This window comes from Bombina bombina, chromosome 2 (genome assembly GCF_027579735.1).
Source record: "Bombina bombina isolate aBomBom1 chromosome 2, aBomBom1.pri, whole genome shotgun sequence".
NCBI lineage: Eukaryota > Metazoa > Chordata > Amphibia > Anura > Bombinatoridae > Bombina > Bombina bombina.
The window spans coordinates 325,352,483-325,379,140 of record NC_069500.1 but is presented as its reverse complement, the minus strand read 5'-3'; the positions used below and the strand labels follow the sequence as shown (position 1 = coordinate 325,379,140).

The 26,658-nt window shown below is 36.5% G+C and overlaps 1 protein-coding gene across 1 annotated transcript in view; it reads left to right on the top strand.

Moving 5' to 3' along the window:
- SRRM4 (serine/arginine repetitive matrix 4) overlaps window positions 1–26,098 on the top strand; it is a 164,651-nt gene extending 138,553 nt beyond the window's left edge. The window contains exons 9-13 of the mRNA XM_053699748.1: window positions 18,029–18,342; window positions 19,749–19,964; window positions 20,673–20,780; window positions 21,398–21,541; window positions 25,840–26,098. Of these exons, the coding sequence (XP_053555723.1) occupies window positions 18,029–18,342; window positions 19,749–19,964; window positions 20,673–20,780; window positions 21,398–21,541; window positions 25,840–26,098 (1,041 nt within the window). The remainder of the gene's footprint in view (window positions 1–18,028; window positions 18,343–19,748; window positions 19,965–20,672; window positions 20,781–21,397; window positions 21,542–25,839) is intronic.
- The last annotated feature ends 560 nt before the right edge of the window (window positions 26,099–26,658 follow it).

The following is a 26,658-nucleotide window of genomic DNA, read 5'->3' as shown; positions in this document are numbered from 1 at the left end:
CATAGTTTAAAAATATTATTATTTTACTTTTTCAAGCTAGATGAAGCTCTCAGAACATACTCTACAGATTTATATGACGCTCAACATATTTTTGCAGGGTGATACATTATGTAGAAGGAAACAGAAAATCTAATATTCTTGTTAAACTGTTAAGTAGTAGGATATGTCTGTACACAACTACAACCCTGTGAATACTTTTGCAGAGAGTATCAGAGTTATGACAAATAATAATTGTATTTTTGAGACAATTATCTCCAAATACCATTAAAGATTTTAGTTTGTGAGTACTACAACTCAAATAAATAGGAGTGTAGTCTAAAAAATGTATTGAAAGGCCATAAAATAAACATTGCTTACCTCCCCCCAATCTAACACATTCTGCACTTTCAACTATCTAAATTTTGGAAATATAGACATCATTCTTATATTATCCTATACATTTGTATATAGATCATCAACAGATCTATAAAGTTATTAATAGGTAAAAATACAATTTTATTTTATATTAGATATAAAGTTTGCTACATTAGTGGGGCAATGTACTAAGGCAGGTCATTAAAGGGACACTGTACCCACATTTTTTTCTTTCATGATTTAGATAGAGCATGCAATTTTAAGCATCTTTCTAATTTACTCCTATTGTCAAATTTTATTTATTCTCTTGGTATCTTTATTTTAAAAGCAAGAATGTAAGTTTAGATGCCGGCCCATTTTTGGTGAACAACCTGGGTTGTCCTTGCTGATTGGACAACACCAATAAAGAAGTGCTGTCCATGGTCCTGAACCACAAATTGGCTGGTTCCTTAGCTTAGATGTCTTCTTTTTCAAATAAAGAAAGCAAGAGAACGAAGAAAAATTGATAATAGGAGTAAATTAGAAAGTTGCTTAAAATTGCATGCTCTATCTGAATCACAAAAGAAAAAATTTGGGATCAGTGTCCCTTTAATTAACTTTTTACAAATCTAACACATTTTATTCAATGTTGTCAATAAGGCACCCCATTAGTTAATATTATACCGAAAGGTGGAAAATATCACTACAGTTTATTAGTTAGTAGAAAACAAGTTATTCATCTGTTGAGAAATTACTAGTTCTCCAAAGGTAAAAATCTAATTTCTTACTTGTCTCAAACATGTGACTAGAGGACTACTGGAAATTTCCAGCTATAATTGTACATTTAATCCGATTATGTTGTTTCTTTTCTTCCTGTAGCTGATGACTGGTTTATTGCACAGAAATCCCTTACCAGGGAGGTTGCTTCTCATGAGCTATGACCACTTATCCTTGTGAATGTTATATTTCTTACAGGATGTTCTCCACGTGTTAAAGACAGAATATATCAGATAGCTGCCACATCTTGGGAAGGGCAGGTTGAGCTCTAGGTTTCCTGTCTGGTAGTTTGCCAAATAAGTTGTCAGAAATGTATCATGTTCATTTTATTCCTCAAGGTTAGATCATTTATTAAGAAGGACAGTAAGGAGGATAAAAATTGAGGATACAAATCTCCAGAGTGCTGTCACCTATAGCAGAAACAGTCAATTTGTCCTATTCATGTCCTGAAATGAAAAAAAAAAAGAGCTATCATCTCACAGGAATACGATCAATCCTTAGGTGATCAAAAAGCTCATTGTGATTCATTTTCCTCACTAATACTACAGCACAGCTGCAATCCAATGGGCATACGTCCCGCACAACTTGACAAAACAATAGCTGCTAATACACTCAAGTAGCAGTCTTTCTGTTGTAGAGGAGATGTATACAGTGAGGGGAAATACATAATTTAGTTCACTTTCTCACTAATAATTTAGTCAATTTTCCCTTTCTTCGCTTTGATTTTTTAAACCAATATAGATTCCAAATAACTAATAGAGAGCACCAACTCGCTTCCATTGTAAATTTGTTTGTCTCCACCACAAAATAATCTCCGGATGGTAAATATAGGGGAGACGATTAAACCCATAAATTACACCCTAAGAACACGGTTAGATATAAAAGTGAGGATGGTAAATATAGAGGAGACGATTAAACCCATAAATTACACCCTAAGAACACGGTTTGATATAAAAGTGCATGTTTGTAAAATATGTAACGCTCTTTTGCAGATTTTGTCATTGACATTTCTTTAGTACATTGTCCCAATAATATCATAAGTGCAGATTAACACACATTTTGAACATTCATTTAGAAATCAAGCTTCAGAAGCCAAGATCCCCAACTTATCTGTTTTCCAAGGTAGGATCAAGGGATAGGTAGAATTCAGAGAGAGTGAATGTTTGTTTTTTGTGACCTGTAATATGTAATGATGGAATTATGTTACCTTTTTCTTACACCATACCTACTAAAGGAGGAGTTCCCGCTTGGTAAGTCGCTGATTCCTGACAGATGTTAGGGGTTTTATTAGTGAGAGGCACCTGATAAATCTTGACCTATAGGGGAAAACAGAGAAAACAATTACCAAAAATACTTACATGAGAATATCTGTATACTTTATAATTTTCTTTTCTTTTTTTACTGTCCTTGCCCATTTCTCTCTGTAAATGGGGATTTGCTTTACTTTTCAGTTTTTTTCATAATTATTATTTTTTTTTTCTGCTTGTTTTTGTTTGTTTGTTTGTTTGTTTTGTTGCACCATTTTGGCTCTGTGTTGCATTTAAATGTTTCTTTACATCAGGCTTCATAATCTCACAAAGGAATACATTTGGCTTTCACCCAATAAGTTATGTGGTCTTAAAAGTATGTTTTATCTGTCTGGAGATTAAATGCTATATTTGTTTACATTTCAGCACCAAAAAATAAATAAATAAAAATGTTGTAGTGCAGCAAGTAAGGCCTCTAGAATGCTTGCATAGTTATTAGCAGCAGACAAAATGGAGGTTCTTTAGCAACTTTATAGATCAATAAACACAGGAATTAATAAAGCTGATGATAAAATAATTTTAAGATAAGAGCAATATCATAAAAAAAATCATGGTTACAGTCTGCAGGGTAACAGGTTCACAGAGCTCCCAATTGTCCAGCATATTATAGCACCGGTACAATTTGGACGCACTTCCTGCTATCCCTCCCACAGCTTTCCCTTTAGGGCAAATGTTGCTCTGAAAGTGCAAAGCCAGGGATTTATCAAGCCCTGCCCACCCCTGCCTTGACTGCACTCATGTTATTTCCAACCCCACCCCATATAGTATGCAGTCTCAGAGCCCTAGAGGGCATCCAGTAATTGTTGATAGGTAGGTGTTCAATACCAGTTTTCATAAGCATTTACTTATTCATGACATAGAGGCCCATTTATCAAGCTTTGTATGGAGCTTGTGGGCCCGTGTTTCTGGCGAGTCTTCAGATTTGCCAGAAACACAAGTTATGGAGCAACGGTCTAAAGACCACTGCTTCATAACCCTGTCCGCCTGCTGAGGCGGAAAGGAATCGCCACAATTCAACCGGATTGAGTATGATCGGGTTGATTGACACCCCCCTGCTGACGGCTGATTGGCCACGAGTCTGCAGGGGGCAGCGTTGCACTAGCAGCTCTTGTGAGCTGCTGGTGCAATGCTGAATATGGAGAGCGTATTGCTCTCCGCATTCAGCGATGTCTGTCGGACCTGATCCGCACTGTCAGATCAGGTCCGACAGACATTTGATAATTCGGCCTCATTGACTGGATAGTGGTAGCAGAGAGAAATACTGTAACAAATTAAGAAATTATTGGAATATGCATAAGGGTATCACACAAATTAATAACTTTATATGATGGTTAATATGGTTTGGTTTGTATTCCTTCTAAAATGTAGAGAAATTTCTGCTTTGAAGTACAGACTATCTAATGATCTGCATAAATTCCCTACTGCGCATATTACTATTGTATCTACAAACCTTATATTTTTATATCTTCACGTATCTTAAAGGGGCATGGAAGTTATGTGTTTACATGGGTATTGAATTTTTGGGTATAATTTAAATAACGCAGCCCCATTGTTTGCTATGGGGAAACACTTCCTACGTCTGCACCTAACACTCTAACATGTACCCCGAGTCTAAACACCCCTAACCTTACACTTATTAACCCCTAATCTGCCGCCCCCGCTATCGCTGACCCCTGCATTACACTTTTAACCCCTAATCTGCCGCTCCGTAAAACGCCGCCACCTACGTTATCCCTATGTACCCCTAATCTGCTGCCCTAACATCGCCGACCCCTATGTTATATTTATTAACCCCTAATCTGCCCCCCACAACGTCGCCGACACCTGCCTACACTTATTAACCCCTAATCTGCCTGAGCGGACCTGAGCGCTACTATAATAAAGTTATTAACCCCTAATCCGCCTCACTAACCCTATCATAAATAGTATTAACCCCTAATCTGCCCTCCCTAACATCGCCGACACCTACCTTCAATTATTAACCCCTAATCTGCCGACCGGAGCTCACCGCTATTCTAATAAATGGATTAACCCCTAAAGCTAAGTCTAACCCTAACACTAACACCCCCCTAAGTTAAATATAATTTTTATCTAACGAAATAAATTAACTCTTATTAAATAAATTATTCCTATTTAAAGCTAAATACTTACCTGTAAAATAAATCCTAATATAGCTACAATATAAATTATAATTATATTATAGCTATTCTAGGATTAATATTTATTTTACAGGCAACTTTGTAATTATTTTAACCAGGTACAATAGCTATTAAATAGTTAAGAACTATTTAATAGTTACCTAGTTAAAATAATAACAAATTTACCTGTAAAATAAATCCTAACCTAAGATATAATTAAACCTAACACTACCCTATCAATAAAATAATTAAATAAACTACCTACAATTACCTACAATTAACCTAACACTACACTATCAATAAATTAATTAAACACAATTGCTACAAATAAATACAATTAAATAAACTATCTAAAGTACAAAAAATAAAAAAGAACTAAGTTACAGAAAATAAAAAAATATTTACAAACATAAGAAAAATATTACAACAATTTTAAACTAATTACACCTACTCTAAGCCCCCTAATAAAATAACAAAGCCCCCCCAAAATAAAAAATTCCCTACCCTATTCTAAATTAAAAAAGTTACAAGCTCTTTTACCTTACCAGCCCTGAACAGGGCCCTTTGCGGGGCATGCCCCAAGAATTTCAGCTCTTTTGCCTGTAAAAAAAAACATACAATACCCCCCCCCCAACATTACAACCCACCACCCACATACCCCTAATCTAACCCAAACCCCCCTTAAATAAACCTAACACTAAGCCCCTGAAGATCTTCCTACCTTGTCTTCACCATCCAGGTATCACCGATCCGTCCTGGCTCCAAGATCTTCATCCAACCCAAGGGGGGGTTGGCGATCCATAATCCGGTGCTGAAGAGGTCCAGAAGAGGCTCCAAAGTCTTCCTCCTATCCGGCAAGAAGAGGACATCCGGACCGGCAAACATCTTCTCCAAGCGGCATCTTCGATCTTCTTCCATCCGGTGCGGAGCGGGTCCATCTTGAAGCAGGCGACGCGGATCCATCCTCTTCTTCCGATGTCTCCCGACTAATGACGGTTCCTTTAAGGGACGTCATCCAAGATGGCGTCCCTCGAATTCCGATTGGCTGATAGGATTCTATCAGCCAATCGGAATTAAGGTAGGAATTTTCTGATTGGCTGATGGAATCAGCCAATCAGAATCAAGTTCAATCCGATTGGCCGATCCCATCAGCCAATCAGATTGAGCTCGCATTCTATTGGCTGATCGGAACAGCCAATAGAATGCGAGCTCAATCTGATTGGCTGATTGGATCAGCCAATCGGATTGAACTTTATTCTGATTGGCTGATTCCATCAGCCAATCAGAAAATTCCTACCTTAATTCCGATTGGCTGATAGAATCCTATCAGCCAATCGGAATTCGAGGGACGCCATCTTGGATGACGTCCCTTAAAGGAACCGTCATTAGTCGGGAGACATCGGAAGAAGAGGATGGATCCGCGTCGCCTGCTTCAAGATGGACCCGCTCCGCACCGGATGGAAGAAGATCGAAGATGCCGCTTGGAGAAGATGTTTGCCGGTCCGGATGTCCTCTTCTTGCCGGATAGGAGGAAGACTTTGGAGCACCGGATTATGGATCGCCAACCCCCGCTTGGGTTGGATGAAGATCTTGGAGCCAGGACGGATCGGTGATACCTGGATGGTGAAGACAAGGTAGGAAGATCTTCAGGGGATTAGTGTTAGGTTTATTTAAGGGGGGTTTGGGTTAGATTAGGGGTATGTGGGTGGTGGGTTGTAATGTTGGGGGGGGGTATTGTATGTTTTTTTTTACAGGCAAAAGAGCTGAAATTCTTGGGGCATGCCCCGCAAAGGGCCCTGTTCAGGGGCTGGTAAGGTAAAAGAGCTTGTAACTTTTTTAATTTAGAATAGGGTAGGGAAATTTTTATTTTGGGGGGCTTTGTTATTTTATTAGGGGGCTTAGAGTAGGTGTAATTAGTTTAAAATTGTTGTAATATTTTTATTATGTTTGTAAATATTTTTTTATTTTCTGTAACTTAGTTCTTTTTTATTTTTTGTACTTTAGCTAGTTTATTTAATTGTATTTATTTGTAGGAATTGTGTTTAATTAATTTATTGATAGTGTAGTGTTAGTTTAATTGTAGGTAATTGTAGGTAGTTTATTTAATTATTTTATTGATAGGGTAGTGTTAGGTTTAATTATATCTTAGGTTAGGATTTATTTTACAGGTAAATTTGTTATTATTTTAACTATTTTAGCTATTAAATAGTTCTTAACTATTTAATAGCTATTGTACCTGGTTAAAATAAATACAAAGTTGCCTGTAAAATAAATATTAATCCTAAAATAGCTATAATATAATTATAATTTATAGTGTAGCTATATTAGGATTTATTTTACAGGTAAGTATTTAGCTTTAAATAGGAATAAGTTATTTAATAAGAGTTAATTTATTTCGTTAGATAAAAATTATATTTAACTTAGGGGGTTGTTAGTGTTAGGGTTAGACTTAGCTTTAGGGGTTAATCCATTTATTAGAATAGCGGTGAGCTCCCCAGATTAGGGGTTAATAATTGAAGTTAGGTGTTGGCGATGTTAGGGAGGGCAGATTAGGGGTTAATACTATTTATGATAGGGTTAGTGAGGCGGATTAGGGGTTAATAACTTTATTATAGTAGCGCTCAGGTCCGCTCGGCAGATTAGGGGTTAATAAGTGTAGGCAGGTGTCGGCGACGTTGAGGGGGGGCAGATTAGGGGTTAATAAATATAATATAAGGGGTCGGCGATGTTAGGGGCAGCAGATTAGGGGTACATAGGGATAACGTAGGTGGCGGCGATTTGCGGTCGGAAGATTAGGGGTTAATTATTGTAAGTAGCTGGCGGCGACGTTGTGGGGGGCAGGTTAGGGGTTAATAAATATAATACAGGGGTCGGCGGGGTTAGGGGCTGCAGATTAGGGACTAATACTTTGTTTTTGTATATTATAAATGAAATACATTATTTCTGCAGCCTCTAGCCAGCCCTAGCTTCTGATCTTTATTTTTAATTCGGTTGCATGTATTCTAGTCAATCAGTTGCTGTTTTTTTCCCCCTGAGCCATTGCCTTGGTGGAGATGGAGAGACCAAAGGCTCCATTTATTAAACTGCAGAATTAAATTGCCTCAGACTGATCTGACAGGGGTTATTGACAACCCCCGGCTCTCAAGCTATTGGTTGTGTGGAAGCAGGGGGCAGAATAATTTTAAGAGAGTTGTAGCCAGCCCTAGCTTCTAATGATTTTTTAATTAGGCTGCAGGTTGTATAGCAAATCAGAGGCTGTTTTTTTACTGAGCCATTGCCTTAGGGAGTTGATAGAGAGACCAAATGCTCCATTTATAAAGCTGCAGAGTTAAATCACTCCAGGTTGATCTGATTGGGGTCATTAACAACCCCTGTTCTCAATCTATTGGTTGGCTGGGAACCTTGCCATCTGCACTTTCTTAAATTTAGCTCTTAAAGGAACAGTAAAGTCAAAATTAAACTTTCATGATTTCATGTTTATTTATAGCAACCAAGCAAGACTTTAGAAACAGCAGTTTTATAAATATAGAAATAAATATTGAAATAAATAAATGAATGAATTAATTAATAAATAAATCAAAGTCATATCTCTACAGTTGACCCAGCTCCTGGATACTTTTTGCTTTCTTTATTCTGGTTACCTTTGGGTTCCTTTCAAATCTTAAAATGTGTACATATATTTTGGAAAATATTGTTGTCACATATGATAGTACAACAGGGGAGGCTTGTTTTCTATGAGTGCCAGGAAGAGAGTAGAAGATGGAAAGATCATAGGTCTAAGCAAGCTCATTGCAGATGGAAGAGGAGTACCACAGTGCATCAGTGCACAACTGAAAGGATTGGTTGACTTGGGTACACAAGGAATGAAAATAAGCTTTTCTGTGTTCTTCATCTTCTGTGTTATGGCATACATGGATGATTGAGGAAAGTAAGATGAGAGGGCCCAGAATTAAGGTAAATGACATTTTCAGCTAAAAGCAAAATTCAAGAGGAAATGGTGCTGTGCAATTTTGTTTTCATGATGTGGTGCTGGTCAGAGGCTGGAAGTAATCTTAGAATGTAGTAAGAATTAAAGGGACATTAAACACCAATACCTTTTATAAGCATAGTATTGAGTAGACTTGTGTATCAGCAAAAAATATGTTTCGGATGAATCTTTTTGAACGAATATTCTGAAAAAGGAGTTTTTCTGAATATTCATCTGCTGCACTATCCGGTATTCGTTTAATTTACAAAACAAAAATCAATACTGAATATTCGGGGAAAACTTACATTTGTTTTTGTTAAACAAATGTAAATGTTCCTTTGCTACCGGTGAAAATTTTCACCTCTAGCTTTGTACTAACCCTCGGGCATGCTGGAGAGCTACCCTAATACCAACCCTGCCTCACAGGGCCCTGGGCTGTGCTAATAGGAAGCTTAGAGCTGTGGATCCCTGAGCCTGTGGTAAAGGATAAGATCTTTTAGCACAGGCTCTGAGACCCACCACGCTAAGCCTCATATTAGCGGGGCTCTTTGAAGAAGGGTCAGGATTAGCACGGCTCTCCAGTGTGCTAGAAGTATTTAACCCTTAAAAGCTAATTTAAAGGAAAGAAATTAATACTGACAAATTTCATCAATATTTGTTCCCTTTCTTTAAAATGAGTGAGGGGATTCGTTCGGATATACGTTTCGTGAAAGAAAAATGAATATCTGCTTTTTTGTCACAAATTCACATGCATAAAAACAAATACACAAGCCTAGTAATTCCCTCCCTCTAGTTATGAGTGCTACTACCATGTTGAAATCTATCTTTGACTACATTCCTGTGCTGATGTGTTTGCAAATGTGCAGCAACTCTCCTTAATATTCCTGCAGTGGAACCTAAGTTTCATAATTACAGTACCCATGACTAGAGGGAGGTGCATGAAATGTATTTAGTGTTTAGTATCCCATTAAAGTGAGCAGGCAATAGGAGAGATGGGCCTGTGAATAAAGCATGTGATTTAGGGAATATAGAGAAACTGAATAATCTCGTTTGTTTGCCTTACTGCTTTGGTATTTGTTAAAATCTTTTTTTTTAGTTATTGTATATAATTCATGGGCGGTCGATTAAAATACTCTATAGGTGTATAAGTCTGTTCAGTCAGACACATTTTTTAATTTAATTAATTAATTAATTAATGACAAGAGCACATAAATGGAAATTGATGGGGAAATTAAGGCTTTCACTTGGATAGACAAGAAATAAAAACAAACAGATTTAAGCACAGCAAAAGTGATATGTAAGATGAAATAGGTTAGTAAGCCAGTGGCAGTCAGTCAAATTAATATATTAAGCAAATTAAAGAAGTATATCTGTTATATATCACAATAGTTAAACAATATCAAAATAGTGTAGGAAATAGACACACTTAATTAAAACTTAATTTATTATCCAAGTTGAACTCCTCTCCTATTTCTTGGTCCTAATATTGTTTGGGAATATATCAGAGTTTCCCACATCTCCAATTGTAAAGTAGACAGTTATAGATTTCAAGAAAATGTGTTATTCTGTGCTTGTTCTATTATGTTGTCACTAGGGTTGCCACCTCAGCCATGTTTTCCTGGACACTTATGAGTTACACATGCTGCAGGGTGTGCAGGGAGGAACATGTATTGTGTTTCTGCATAGCACTATTCATCTTCCTCCCTGCATACCCTGCAGCATGTGTAACTTATAAGTGTTCTGTATTTTAAAGGATGGGTGGCAACCCTAGTTGTCACTTGTTACCAAGATGCTGCAGAGATATCAGCCAGCAAAACAAACAAAATATTCACCTCCTTTCTTACTAAATTAAGTTAGTAAAAACCAATAAGAGCTATGAGCCAATAATAGGAATATGATTTGGTATATTCAAGCAATGGAAATTCTGCACAAGGGTATTTATCATATTACTAGAAATAATTATGGCTTAAAGCTGCCTTTTCAGGTTATTATTACCTTTGACTTTTTTATTCAGTTATAATTTATAGTGTAGTTGAAGGTGTTGTCATGGCTACCATCTAAACAACACTAAAATATGACTTAAAAGCCAATGAAGCTTGACTTCAGCCTCACATCTCAGACCATTGACATATTTTTAGTAAGCTAAAGGTGTAGCAATATCGCTTTATATATTTATATATTTCTAGCTTCTGCTGGAGAAAACACTATAAGAATAATCATAGTGAGGATTGCACCAGTAGACTTAAAATTTATTTTTATAAGGGAATGCTGGAGGGACAGGGTGTCTTCTTTACACAAAAAAAGGTTTGCAGAGATAAATCTGTTTAAAATAGTGTGATATTAATTATATTATTCCATTCTCAAAGAGGTGTTATTGTCACCTTATAATGTTTGGGTCTGTTTCCTAGAATAAATGACGCGTTTGCTTTTAAGACATTAAAATATGCTGCGGGGGATGTACAGATGGGCTCTGTAACTTTAACTAAAAGTGGAAGAGATTTCTTTTTCCACATATTTTTTTACTTACCATTATTTAAATTGGTTTAATTGCCCTGGATTCACTCATCAGTATTGAGTAATCTCTTATGTGCTGATGAGGTAACAGTTGTCCACGTGATTTACTTTGCTGCACTCTTTAAATGCTAACCAGAGCAGTAATGCACTAGCATGATGGAATCTGTATTTAAACTTAAGCAAAAAAGTTGTTGTATTGTAAGCTAATTTTAATATCCTTTCAGATTTCCTGTGGGGATGTACATGTGGGCAATGCTTTGACCTATTGAGTACGTGTGCATATATATATATATATATATATATATACCTATTGCGTATGTGTGCGTGTATATATATATATATATACCTATTGAGTATGTGTGCGTATATATATATATATATATACCTATTGAGTATGTGTGCGTATATATATATATATATATATATCTATCTATATACCTATTGCGTATGTGTGCGTATATATATATATATATATATTGTAAAAGTAAAGGTGCCTGTACTCAAAAGAAAAAGGTGCCAGTACTGATTAATTATTTTGCTCAGTAACTTTGAGAAAAGCTAAGGGACTACGTTATTTACAATGTCTGATGCATTTTGCAGCCCCCTCTTGTGTAATCTAGTGTATTAACATGATAACTACTAATATTACCTATTATGAGTTGGCAGAGGTGGGGGTACTCAGTACCGGTAAGTACCCCACAAAAAAGCCCTTTATATATATAATTCACCACCTCCATGCACTCACTCTCTTGGGTGTCTGGGTGTCTCCTCGACGATACTCATGCAACAATCAACAATAAGAGGGCACTCTCAGGACTTTATAATTTCCAACGTATATTCTTTATTCACAAATATTTCATCTCATAACAGTTGATGTTTCAGCTAGTCAGTTTAGCCTTAGCCTGAAATATTTGTGAATAAAGAATATATTTGAAATGTAATGTGCTCTGTCTACTAAAGATTTTAGTTTTATTTGAATTCTTATAACTATTAATCAGGCTGTAACATTGTAATTCTTCTAAATTTTTAATTTCTGCTCTTAAATATAAATATATTTACGTGTGTGTTTTTTCACACAAGAAATACAGGGCGCGATCCGATAAAGATCGTAGTTTGCGGCACAAGCGAGGGAACCCGCGTCGCCCGCAGTTTCAGCTCGCAACTCGAGCTATCCCATATATGGCGCCGTCAGATGCTAAAGTGCCATAAGTCTGACAAACCAGCGATGTCCAGAAATCTGCGCAAGTACAAATTTCTGGCGTCGCCAGTGACTTACGGCACGTTAGAAACTGCCGGCGCCTACAAAACCTGACTAAAGTCTAAATCACCCGCACTGTCTAACACGCCTCCCTAACATAGCCCGACACGTCTAACCCTCTATCCGCTATCCCCCTCACTAGCCTAACAATAAAATATGTATTAACCCCTAAACCGCCGCTCCCAAACCCCGCCGCAACCTAATAAAGTTATTAACCCCTAAACCGCCGCCAGCTATATTAAATCTATAACCCCCTAAAGTGAGCCCCTAACACCGCCGCCATCTACCTTACCTACCCCCTAAAGTGAGCCCCTACCCCGCCGCTATCTATTTTAAAATTATTAACCCCTAATCTAATCCCCCTACACCGCCGCCAGCTATATTAACTATATTAACCCTAATTATATTAGGGTTAATATAGTTAATATCGTTATTATAATATATATATATATATATATATATATATATATATATATTAAGTATAACAACCCTATCTAACTATAACATCCCTAACTAAACTCTTATTAAAATAAATCTAATATTAATATTATTAATTAAAATATTCCTATTTAAATCTAAATACTTACCTATAAAATAAACCCTAAGATAGCTACAATATAATTAATAATTACATTATAGCTATGTTAGGGTTTATATTTATTTTACAGGTAAATTGTTAATTATTTTAACTAGGTATAATAGCTATTAAATAGTTATTAACTATTTAATATCTACCTAGTTAAAATAATTACCCAATTACCTGTAAAATAAATCCTAACCTAAGTTACAAATACACCTACACTATCAATAAATTAAATAAACTACAAATATCTATCTAAAAATACAATTAAATAAACTAAACTAAATTACAAAGAAAAACAAACACTAAATTACAAAAAATAAAAAAAAGATTACAAGATTTTTAAGCTAATTACACCTATTCTAAGCCCCCTAATAAAATAATAAAGCCCCCCAAAATAAAAAAATTCCCTACCCTATTGTAAATTAAAAAAAGTTCAAAGCTCTTTTACCTTACCAGCCCTTAAAAGGGCCTTTTGTGGGGGCATGCCCCAAAGAAAACTGCTCTTTTGCCTGAAAAAAAAACACAATACCACCCGCCAACATTACAACCCACCACCCACATACCCCTAATCTAACCCAAACCCCCCTTAAATAAACCTAACACTACCCCCCTGAAGATCTCCCTACCTTGTATTCACCCGGCCGGGCCAAACTCCTCATCCGATCCGGGCGATGTCTTCCAGCAAGCGGCAGTGAAGTCTTCTTCCATCCGGGCGATGTCTTGAAGCAAGCGGCAGAGAGTCTTCTTCCATCGGCGATGTCTTCAAGCAAATCGGCATCTTCAATCTTCTTTCTTCGCTCCTCCGCCGCGGAGCATCCATCCGGCACGACGACTTCCCGACGAATGAGGTTCCTTTAAATGACGTCATCCAAGATGGCGTCCATCGAATTCCGATTGGCTGATAGGATTCTATCAGCCAATCGGAATTAAGGTAGAAAAATCTGATTGGCTGATTGAATCAGCCAATCAGATTCAAGTTCAATACGATTGGCTGAACCAATCAGCCAATCGGATTGAAATTGAATCTGATTGGCTGATTCAATCAGCCAATCAGATTTTTCTACCTTAATTCCGATTGGCTGATAGAATCCTATCAGCCAATCGGAATTCGACGGACGCCATCTTGGATGACGTCATTTAAAGGAACCTCATTCGTCGGGAAGTCGTCGTGCCGGATGGATGCTCCGCGGCGGAGGAGCGAAGAAAGAAGATTGAAGATGCCGATTTGCTTGAAGACATCGCCAATGGAAGAAGACTCTCTGCCGCTTGCTTCAAGACATCCCCCAGATGGAAGAAGACTTCACTGCCGCTTGCTGGAAGACATCGCCCGGATCGGATGAGGAGTTCGGCCCGGCTGGGTGAATACAAGGTAGGGAGATCTTCAGGGGGGTAGTGTTAGGTTTATTTAAGGGGGGTTTGGGTTAGATTAGGGGTATGTGGGTGGTGGGTTGTAATGTTGGGGGGTGGTACTGTGTTTTTTTTTTTCAGGCAAAAGAGCAGTTTTCTTTGGGGCATGCCCCCACAAAAGGCCCTTTTAAGGGCTGGTAAGGTAAAAGAGCTTTGAACTTTTTTTAATTTAGAATAGGGTAGGGAATCTTTTTATTTTGGGAGGCTTTATTATTTTATTAGGGGGCTTAGAATAGGTGTAATTAGCTTAAAAATCTTGTAATCTTTTTTTATTTTTTGTAATTAGTGTTTTTTTTTGTAATTTAGTTTAGTTTATTTAATTGTATTTTTAGATAGATATTTGTAGTTTATTTAATTTATTGATAGTGTAGGTGTATTTGTAACTTAGGTTAGGATTTATTTTACGGGTAATTGGGTAATTATTTTAACTAGGTAGCTATTAAATAGTTAATAACTTATTTAATAGCTATTATACCTAGTTAAAATAATTAACAATTTACCTGTAAAATAAATATAAACCCTAACATAGCTATAATGTAATTATTAATTATATTGTAGCTATCTTAGGGTTTATTTTATAGGTAAGTATTTAGATTTAAATAGGAATATTTTAATTAATAATATTAATATTAGATTTATTTAATAAGAATTTAGTTAGGGGTGTTAGGGTTAGATAGAGTTAATATAGTTTATATAAATACTATAGTAACTATATTAACTATATTAACCCTAATATAATTAGGGTTAATATAGTTAATATATATAATGTAATAACTATATTAACTATAATATACTTAGGGTTAATATAGATAATATAGCTGGCGGCGGGGTAGGTAGATTAAATTAGGGGTTAATCATTTTAATAGAGATGGCGGCGGTGTAAGGGGTTCACATTAGGGGATAGATCAGTTAGATGGTGGCCGTTTTAGGGGCTCACAGTAGGGGGTTAGTTTATGTAGATGGTGGCGGTTTAGGGGTTAAATATTTTATTAGAGATTGGGGCGGGGGATCGCGGTTGACAGGGAGATAGACATTGCGCATGCGTTAGGTGTTAGGTTTATTTTAGCAGCCAGTTTAGGGAGTTACGGTGCTCCAATAGTCAGCGTAAGGCTTCTTACGGCTGCTTTTTGTGGCGAGGTGAAAATGGAGTAAGATTTCTCCATTTTCGCCACGTAAGTCCTTACGCTGTATATTGGATACCAAACTGCGCGGGTTTGGTATACCTGCCTATGGCCCAAAAAACTACGGGCGACGGCAGAAATATACACGCGTAACTTCTAGGTTACGCCGTATATAGGATACCAAACCCGCGCAAATATTGGTGTTGCCTGCTTTTGCGGGCGACGATTTTTATCGGATCGACCCCACAGTGCTTTGTGGTATTTTCCTTCTGAGATACTGAAGGAAAGAGCTTTTTTCGCTGTCAAGATGTTTGAGTGAATATCTGAAGGCTCAGTTTTCTAGCCAGCAAAATATTTTGATCAATATCACCATACACACAGAATACTCTCATTTATCAATATCTACAATTTATTTATAACAGAATAACTGTATTGCTTAATGGGACATGAAACCCAATTTGTTTTCTTTTAGGATTCAGATAGAACATACCATTTTAAACAACTTTCAATTTACTTCTATTATCAAATCTGCTTAATTTCCTTGATATATTTTGCTGACGGAGCAGCAACACACTACTGAGAGCTAGCTGAACACATCTAGTCAGCAATCACAGGAAACAAATGTGTGCAGGCACCAATTACCAGCTAGTTCCCACTAGTGTAGGATATGTACATACTCTTTTTCAACAATGGACCAAGAGAACAAAGTTCATTTGTAAATAGAAGTGAATTTAAAGGTGGCTTAAAATAGCATGCTCTATCTGAATCATGCAAGTTTAATTTGGACTTTCCTATCCCTTTAAGATAATATAATGAGAGTTTATTGAACATTCCAAAAATTGTAATTGTAGTTGTAATTACTGAGACTTTGACCAAATTTGACTTTGTGCTGCAACCTTCAATACAGTGCTGTAAAAAGCAATGCAGAAGTATGCCAAAGACAAATAGTTTTACATTCTTACCACAACTTGGAAATCCAATTAAAATAATCATTAGCCCTCATTCCAGTCCATCAGAAATTGCAAGAGAAAAAATTGTTTAGTTTTTTTTATTAAACCAAAAAATATTTTTTTTTACTTTGATACGAACAAAGTAATCCAAGCTGTCAATATATGCTGCTTGAAATAAAATACAATGTATTTTCAAGAGACCATTGCTGTCAAATTTGAAAAATACAAAAATCCCATTGAAAAGTGTTTTCAAGTGGATCTGAAAAGTTCTTGATTTTTTTTTCATGCAAGTGATACCGGATATTATTATGCAAAAAATGTGCTTGAAAAGTTTGTAAAATAATCTGCAATTGTGGGGTTTTCTAATGTTTAGAATAGCTTTGCATAGACATTCTAATGGATTGGAATAGGCAACACATCACCTCAGTTCTTCAAAGCAAACCAGGAAGAGAGTGATTTAGAATTAGTTTTCAAACAAAACACCAATAAAAGCAGTGCATTTCTTGGCAACTGGGCAATAACATGTGGAAGTGGTTTTATAGGATTAGGGGGCCCAGGATAATAGCATGTCTAGGGCTTCTTACAAGTCTTTATCTGATATAGCAGCTATGTATAGGAAACAAAACGTTTAAAACATAGCATTAAGTGTGATGTAGTTGTAGATTGTGTTTTATATTGACAAGAATGTGACAATCCGATAAAATGTTATAGTGACTTTAGTAGTGATTTCTAAATTATAATTCTAACCACAGGTCTATAGATGTGATTGACTACACAATGACCAGAGTAATGTACTTTCAATCACCTATTTTTTCTAGTTATATATCTTGTTTAAAGGGAAACCTTCACTCCGGCATTCAAAATATGTTCAGCACAGTCAAAAAAACTGAAAAATATAACAACTTAAATATTGTACTGTTACTGTAATTCCCGTGGAGGGCCAGTTGTTAGATATAAAGATTGTATTCCAAAAGTGATTTAAATCTTACGTTTTTTTATTGAAGATTTTATAGAAGCACATTGTATTAGTAAGTAATTGGAATGTTACTTGTAAAAAACACATAACTGAAAAAACTGGCTTGCAGCAGTTGTTTCTGCCTGTGTTTTATTTGCTGTGTAGTGATTCAAATACTGGAACTGGCATATACAGGATGTAGGATCAGTGAAGTTGTTTTTGTTGCTTGCCAAATGGCAACCACAAGAATATGCCTTTTCTAATACACTAATGAAATCTCTATTCCACATTCCTGCATAATTATACTAAATTACAACAAACAATTCTGTCCATCTATTGTACAGTCTGTGCCATAGTCACAGTGCCAGTGCTTAATCAGAGAGGAAGGCTCATTACATTTACAATTTTTTTACTCTAAGCTTCATTTTCTGTAGATGGGTGCATGCTAATACTATGCATGATCTTTTATATCATTACAGCTCTTTCTTATCTTCAGAAACCTCTGGGGGCTTTCTGTAAAGATATTTTGTTTTCTCCCTTTCTGTTTTCTTTCTCACAGTTGCTTTCTCTTTTTCTTCTAGTTTTCTTTTTTAAGTTAATAAAATATACAGAATAACACCAATTTTAAAAGAATTGTCAAAAGCAAATTTGTTTTAAATTTTAAAGTTGTTTTCTTGAGTTGGGTTCAGCCTGTGTCAACATTTTCTTATGTTTTCAGATTTCTCAGTCAGTTCCCGGCCTTTTGGTCACAGAAAAGAGTCATGAAGGTCGTAAAGAAGGTGCCCATGAGTATGACTCTGGGAACGATACATGCTCACCCCCTTCCATGCAGGCAAGCTCATCAGAACTGAAGGTCAGCCCGGATAAAGATAGCCCTGCTCATCAGGGGTTTGAACATGCCCCTTCCTCTGAGAAGACTCCAAATGGACACAGTGATAATATCTCTGATTCTGGAAATTCATCTACCAGTTGCTTCTCTTTCATAAAGGACACGCCACATTTTGTGGGAGATGCTGACAAAGAGGAGAAAAGGTAAATAAAATGTAATAGAAACCAATAGAATGTTTAGTGCAATCAGGTATTTTTTTATATTGTTGTCTGTACTTGATACTAATCTAATTATTCTGGGAGAATAAATTGTATAAATATTATTTTATATATAACCTTAATTCTTTATATTTAATGTTTTAGAGGTATGTCCGTTTTATAAAAAATGAATACATCATTTGTTTTGGTAATCTGAAAAATTGTTTTCTTGGGAAGAACAAAAATATATTAATTCTGGACAACAGTGTTTTGTTTTTTTAAGTTGTAGGCTTATAAGAATTTAAAGGGCATAAAAGGAGGATTGTGATATCTTTACACATTTTTTTTTTTTATTCCAAAAATTCTGGAAATATGAAATATCAAAAGTATGAAATACTGGTAATTTCTATTTCATTAAAAGTGGCTGGTTATTGCTACCTCGAGCTCGCGGTAGCAATTAGCACTCTGAAAATGAACAAAAATAGATTTTGGCCCCAAAATACAATGTAGTATACTTTTACAAAATAAAACAAATGAGTAGCCTTTTTTTAAATAATAACTGCATGAAGCAGTTTTTAGAGCTTAAAGTGAGCTGGTCTAGGGTGTTGGAAAAATAACGGCCTTGAAAAGTGCCTTTACATTGCAGTCTATGGGGACTGTGTATTTCCTGTAAATATATATGTATATGTTTTTATACATATTTATCTGTTAATATGTGTACATATTCATACACATATATATGTAAAATCTGTGCTAGGGTTCTGACGGCATGAGAACGAGGCTTCCATTGGAGCCTACGGAAGCTTTGCACTCTCGTGAGCACAAAGCTTCCATGCAATGCAAGAGTGAGGTCGCATTCACATTGCGCTTTACTTGTAATACCAGCGTACATTTGCATGCCCTGGAATTACTGAGTGGAGCACAAATATCATGCTCGCTTAAGTGATATTTTACACTCCTCTCGTAATCTGGCCCTTAGTCTGCAACTAAGCATTACAGCCAGGTAGTAAGTGAATCATCAGTTACATGACTTAAAATAAAAAAACAGGAAATTACATCGCAAATAAATTCAAAGTAAATGCCAATGTTTTTACTCTCAAACAAACTTAAAAAAAGGTTTACCTTTTTTTATTATTGACAATTTGAAACATACCCAGTGTCCCACCCAACACTGCATGCAGTGGATATTGTTATTTTTACTATACTTTCTAAAGCATTATACCTGCTAATATTAGCTTTCATTTATAGCATGTACGTGATAAAAGTAAGTCATTACTTTTTGTCTTTATTTATCCCATTTATGCTTTCTTTAATCCAAATTAATATATATATATATATATATATATATATATATATATATATATATATATATATATATTGTATAAAATGTGTTTAATCTAATTATTTTGCAGAGTCCTGTCCCCATGTCTGGGCTGCCTTGAAGAACAGAAGAACATATCAGAACCGTCCCCTGACAGATACTCCCAATGTAGACCTCGGTCGAGAAGTACATCGTATTCCAGCAGAAGATCTTATTCATACAGTTCAAACCATTCCATCAGTTCTTACTCATCACGACATCAGTCTTCTTCAGGTAGAAAATCACGATGCAGATCCAGCTCTTCAAGGTTAGTTCAATGTGTTTTGGTAATACTACCAGTGAAGTAATAGCTGGATTTTTCATTTTGAGTGTGATGCTAATCAACTTGGACAATATTTACAGACATAAAATGCATTTAATTTTGAAAAATAATTCTTGATAATAATATATTTTTTCAGCGCAACTTTTTTGAAGGTGTTTTTACCCAAATGGTGTTTTAAGACATGAAGTGATCTTTTCAAAGTTCTTAAATGTCTTCCTTGATTATTGTTTCTGTTTTTTCTAATGATTTATTATCATTATATGAGACCTACTTTATATATGAAACAGAGTTTGTGGGATTGACTACTAAGTAAGAACAGTAGAGCGACATCCATTTATTGCAATGAGATATTGAAATTTTGCTTTAAAAGTTATGGTTGTACACTTCATTGCTTTCATTAACCTTGTTCAATTAAATATTTTGTTATACGATTCATTAGTCTTCATTAGGAACACAACTGCACCATATGGAAGCAAGAATTATTCATGACTCAATAGTCTTGTCTGGTGCCAATGCTTTTGATTGAAATTTGAAAAACAGCAAGCAAGTTTCTATTCATTTTGTTGCTGCTTGAAACATTATCTTTGAACAAGGGTTTCATTTTCTATTCAAATTGTGTGTTTGAGGTATTCACTATAAAATTTAAAACCTGCAACATGTTTGTCATCTTGGTATTGCTCTTCATGTTTACAGGTCTTATTCACATTCACCCTACTCCTTAAAATCAGGCCGAAAAAGCCCTGGAAGCAAAAATTCACGGAGTCGTCGAAGTCCAAGTTACTCTCGCTACAGCCCTAGCAGGTACCACCTAACACAGAAGTGAATGTATAAAAGTAACACATTATGGACCAGTAACACACATTACTAATGCAATTGATAGATAGATATGCAGAAAGTAACAGTAAATTATCATATGTATTTGCTTCTTTTTTCAAATTTGTGTATACCACAAAGGTCCCAATGAAGATTTTTTTTATTGCCAGATCATTGATTATCTTCAACACACACGAAGAGTAATCATTGTTGTATTTCTGTTGTCAGTATCCATAGGTACAGGTTACATGAGAACGCCTGCGTCATTTCACCCTGTTTTTGCCTGGTTAATTCAGATTCCATAATCACCACTCACCAAATCCTGTTCCCAATATATTCACTGCCTAAGAAGTAGTTATGGATTCAATAGTACACCTTATAATTGTCTGCACTGGGTAGACAAGCTCATAGTACACAAATTAAAGAAAATGTAGAGTGGAGGGCAAAGTATATATATATATATATATATATATATATATATATATGTGTGTGTATATATATCTCAATCAGTGAAAGTGTCTATAGAGTGTTAATACAATTTGAGCCCTAAGGACAGTGAGTTACATGATCAAAAACATTTACAATAAACTACCTGACTCCTACAGGGATCATGATCGGACATGCAAGTATGGATCCACTGACAAAGAAACGCGGAAAGGATCACATAGAAAGAGACAAAGCTCTTACTCACCAATGAGGAAGCGTAGGAGAGATTCCCCTAGTCATCTAGAAGCCAGAAGAATAACCAGGTAAGAAACATATTACTATACAAGAAACCTTTCCCACTAAAAAATTTAGACAAGTAATGTGTTATAGGATTTTTGAAGTATATTTGTCATCATAAAATTTATAGAATATACCACAATATATGGTATATTGTAACTAGAGTAAACTGAAAGAACCCCCCCCCCCCAATGATAATGCATAATGCATATACATAAAAAAAAGTAAGTAAAATATTATAGGTCTCTATACACTACTATAACTATTTTGAATACATATATAACAAGTATGTCTAACATTTTATGCATTTTGTCCTGCCACCTCAAATAAATGCAGTGGAAACACAACATATTAAATGAAGATAGGTGCTTAGATCTTTTTCTCCCTAGGAAATTAAAGGGTTATTAACATTAATTTGTTAGGGCATGCCATTTTTGCACTAGCAACCATGCTGAGAACTGCTGTTCCCGAGCGGAATCAGACAGTGACCCAGTTAGCAGTGGCTGCAGCAAAAATCATCTGGTCAATTGCCACTACTGATTGGGCCACCTGCCACTCTCACTCAGGACCAAGCAGTTCTCTGTGGCTTCTGATCAGCACTTTAACTATGTTTTTCACCCTTTTGTGGGGATTAAACACATACGCCTAGATTTAGAGTTTTGTCGGTAAAGACCCGTGTAGCTAACGCTGCTTTTTTCCCAGCGCACCCTTAAGACAACGCTGGTATTTAGAGTTGTCTGAGGGGCTGCGTTAGGCTCCAAAAAGGGTGCGTTGAGCCGAATGTACCGCCACTTCAACCCTCAATACCAGCGTTGCTTACGGTAGCGGTAAGCTGGCAAAACGTGCTTGTGCACGATTCCCCCATAGGAAACAATGGGGCAGTTTGGGATGAAAAAAAACCTAACACCTGCAAAAAAGCAGCGTTAAGCTCCCAACGCAGCCCCATTGTTTCCTATGGGGAAACACTTTCTAAGTCTGCACCTAACACCCTAACATGAACCCCGAGTCTAAACACCCCTAACCTTACACTTATTAACCCCTAATCTGCTGTCCCAGCTATCGCTGACACCTGCATTATATTATTAACCCCTAATCTGCCGCTCCGGACACCGCCGCAACTTACATTATAGCTATGAACCCCTAATCTGCTGCCCCTAACATCGCCGACCCCTATATTATATTTATTAACCCCTAATCTGCCCCCCCCAATGTCGCCGCTACCTTACCTACACTTATTAACCCCTAATCTGCCGACCGGACCTCGCTGCTACTCTAATAAATGTATTAACCCTTAAAGCTAAGTCTAACCCTAACCCTAACACCCCCCTAAGTTAAATATAATTTTAATCTAACAAAATAAATTAAATCTTATTAACTAAAGTCTTCCTATTTAAAACTAAATACTTACCTGTAAAATAAACCCTAATATAGCTACAATATAACGAATAATTATTTTGTAGCTATTTTAGGATTTATATTTATTTTACATACAACTTTGTATTTATTTTAACTAGGTACAATAGCTATTAAATAGTTATTAACTATTTAATAGCTACCTAGTTAAAATAATTACAAAATTACCTGTAAAATAAATCCTAACCTAAGTAACAATTAAACCTAACACTACACTATCAATAAATTAATTAAATAAATTACCTACAATTACATACAATTAAATAAACTAAACTAAATTACAAAAAAAACAAACACTAAATTACAAAAAATAAAAAAAGATTACAAGAATATTAGGCTAATTACACCTACTCTAAGCCCCCTAATAAAATAAAAAAGCCCCCCAAAATAATAAAGGTCCCTACCCTATTCTAAATTAAAAAGTAACCAGCTCTTTTACCAGCCCTTAAAAGGGCTTTTTGCGGGGCATGCCCCAAAGTAATCAGCTCTTTTGCATGTAAAAAAAAATACAACCCCCCCCAACATTAAAACTCACACCCACATACCCCTACTCTAACCCAAAACCCCCTTAAATAAACCTAACACTACCCCCTGAAGATCTCCCTACCTTGAGTCGTGTTCACCCAGCTGGGCACCGATGGACCAAAGGAGGACATCTGGAGCGGCAGAAGTCTTCATCCTATCCGGGCAGAAGAGGACATCTGGACCGTCAGACATCTTCATCCAAGCGGCATCTTCTATCTTCATCCATCCGGAGCGGAGCCATCTTCTTCCAGTCGACGCAGATCCATCCTCTTCAACCGATCAGCCAATCAGATTTTTCCTACCTTAATTCCGATTGGCTGATAGAATCCTATCAGCCAATCGGAATTCGAGGGACGCCATCTTGGATGACGTCATTTAAAGGAACCTTCATTCGGCAAGTAGGCGTCGGTTGAAGAGGATGGATCCGCGTCGGCTGGAAGAAGATGGCTCTGCTCCGCTCCGGGTGGATGAAGATAGAAGATGCCGCTTGGATGAAGATGTCTGCCGGTCCGGATGTCCTCTTCTGCTCGGATAGGATGAAGACTTCTGCCGCTCCGGATGTCCTCTTTTGGTCCATCGGTGCCCAGCTGGGTGAACACGACTCAAGGTAGGGAGATCTTCGGGGGGGGGGGGTAGTGTTAGGTTTATTTGGGGTTTGGGTTAGAGTAGGGGTATGTGGGTGGTGGGTTTTAATGTTGGGGGGGTTGTATTTTTTTTTACAGGCAAAAGAGCTGATTACTTTGGGGCATGTAATTGTAGGTAATTTATTTAATTAATTTATTGATAGTGTAGTGTTAGGTTTAATTGTAACTTATGTTAGGATTTATTTTACAGGTAATTTTGTAATTATTTTAACTAGGTAGCTATTAAATAGTTAATAACTATTTAATAGCTATTGTATCTAGTTAAAATAAATACAAAGTTGCCTGTAAAATAAATATAAATCCTAAAATAGCTACAATATAATTATTTGTTATATTGTAGCTATATTAGGGTTTATTTTACAGGTAAGTATTTAGTTTTAAATAGGAATACTTTAGTTAGTTTATTTCGTTAGATTAAAATTATTTAAGATTTAATTTATTTCGTTAGATTAAAATTATATTTAATTTAGGGGGGTGTTAGGGTTAGACTTAGCTTTAGGGGTTAATACATTTATTAGAGTAGCGGCGAGGTCCGGTCAGCAGATTAGGGGTTAATACTTGAAGTTAGGTGGCGGCGATGTTAGGGAGGGCAGATTAGGGGTTAATACTATTTATTATAGTGTTTGCGAGGCGGGAGTGCGGCGGTTTAGGGGTTAATACATTTATTATAGTGGCGGCGAGGTCCGGTCAGCAGATTAGGGGTTAATAAGTGTAGTTAGGTAGCGGCAATGTTGGGGGGGCAGATTAGGGGTTAATAAATATTATGTAGGTGTCGGCGATGTTAGGGGCAGCAGATTAGGGGTTCGTAGGGATAATGTATGTGGCTGCGGTGTGCGGTCGGCAGATTAGGGGTTAAAAAAAAATATTATAGTGGCGGCAATGTGGGGGGACCTCGGTTTAGGGGTACATATGTAGTTTATGGGTGTTAGTGTACTTTAGAGCACAGTAGTTAAGAGCTTTATAAACCGGCGTTAGCCCAGAAAGCTCTTAACTACTGACTTTTTTTGGCGGTAGGAGTCTTGTCTGTAGAGGGTCTACCGCTCACTTCAGCCAATACTCTAAATACCAGTGTTAGGAAGATCCCATTGAAAAGATAGGATACGCAATTGGTGTAAGGGGATCTGCGGTATGGAAAAGTCGCGGCTTGAAAGTGAGCGGTAGACCCTTTCCTGCCTGACGGCTAACGCAGAACTCTAAATCTAGGCGATAGACTTTCAGGGTTTGAAGTGCTAAAAAAATCCAGTATAATGGTCCTTTAAAATTGAATTGAAGAAATGTCCCAGTGTGTCGTATGCTTTCATAAGACAGAGAATTATTGGCACAAGTGTTTTCTACTAACCTATTAAAATTGCTTTTATCTAATTTAAAAGATCAAACCAAGAAATAGAATTGCTTGTTAGATGGATTAGTCAAATATTTTGTATTATGCCTTAACAATAATTTGCTTACTGTAATAGATACATTACCTGTAAATAGTAAATGATTACAACCTGTATGTGCCTGCCTTTTAAAAGCCACAGAACACTTTTCATCTAGCTGAAATAGTCTCATACCAAAACATTTAGCTATGCTTTATTTTGGAATTCCAAAATAGTAATGAATGTAATACTAAAGCAGCATGTATTCATCTTAAATTAGAGAACCATGTCTTTTCATGACCCCAGTATCCTATTAACACTATCATCTCAGCAATGAGAATATATGACTGGCTATGCTAAATAATTTTATTCTTCTTCATCCAGTGCTCGTAAGCGCCCTATACCATACTACAGACCTAGCCCATCTTCCTCCAGCAGTGACAGCAGTACACCTTCTTGGTATGGCACCCACAGCAGGTCCAGGAGCCGCAGTTTCTCCAGCCACAGGAGTAGTCGGAGTCGCAGTCCAAGTAGTGGTCGGAGCCGAAGTAGGGACTGCAGCAGAAGCTCCTGGGAACATAGCCGAAGCCGGAGTCGTAGCTGGAGCCGGAACTCTGACTCATCCAGTAGCACTAGGAGTTAACGTGCTTCTGATTCACTCCTTGGCTTCCATGCTATTTGTATTGAGCTCTGGAGCAAGGTCATTTAATTATTCTTGAAGTTCCATGTCCTATCCTCTTTTAATATAGTTTAAGGACCAGACAATCATATATGGCCATGAAAATATCTTCTCTCTAGATTAGATATGACCTATAGAACACAGAAAGGAAGAAGATAATCAGCATTTACTTGGTGTCTAGATCGAATATTAGCAACATTCTCATGCTGGCCTATTTTTATTTTATTTGAGTTTTCCCACATCTGTGTTTCTAGATACCAAGGAGTTTTGCAGATTCACTGAGGTTTCTTGATGTTTGTTCACATTTTTAACCAGCTGCAGGTACTATTCAGTGATTTTTTTCATCCCATGATTTCACTGAATAAAGATTTGACACAACACTCCATAATAATGATAGCATTCTAGCCATAGACTCATGCTTGACCTCTTTAAATAAAAAGAGTTAAAAAAAAAGTATCTTCCTCGAGCAAATCTCAGCTTCAAAGTTGAATTGCTAGAGAGATATTTTGCAATTTAGAGAATCA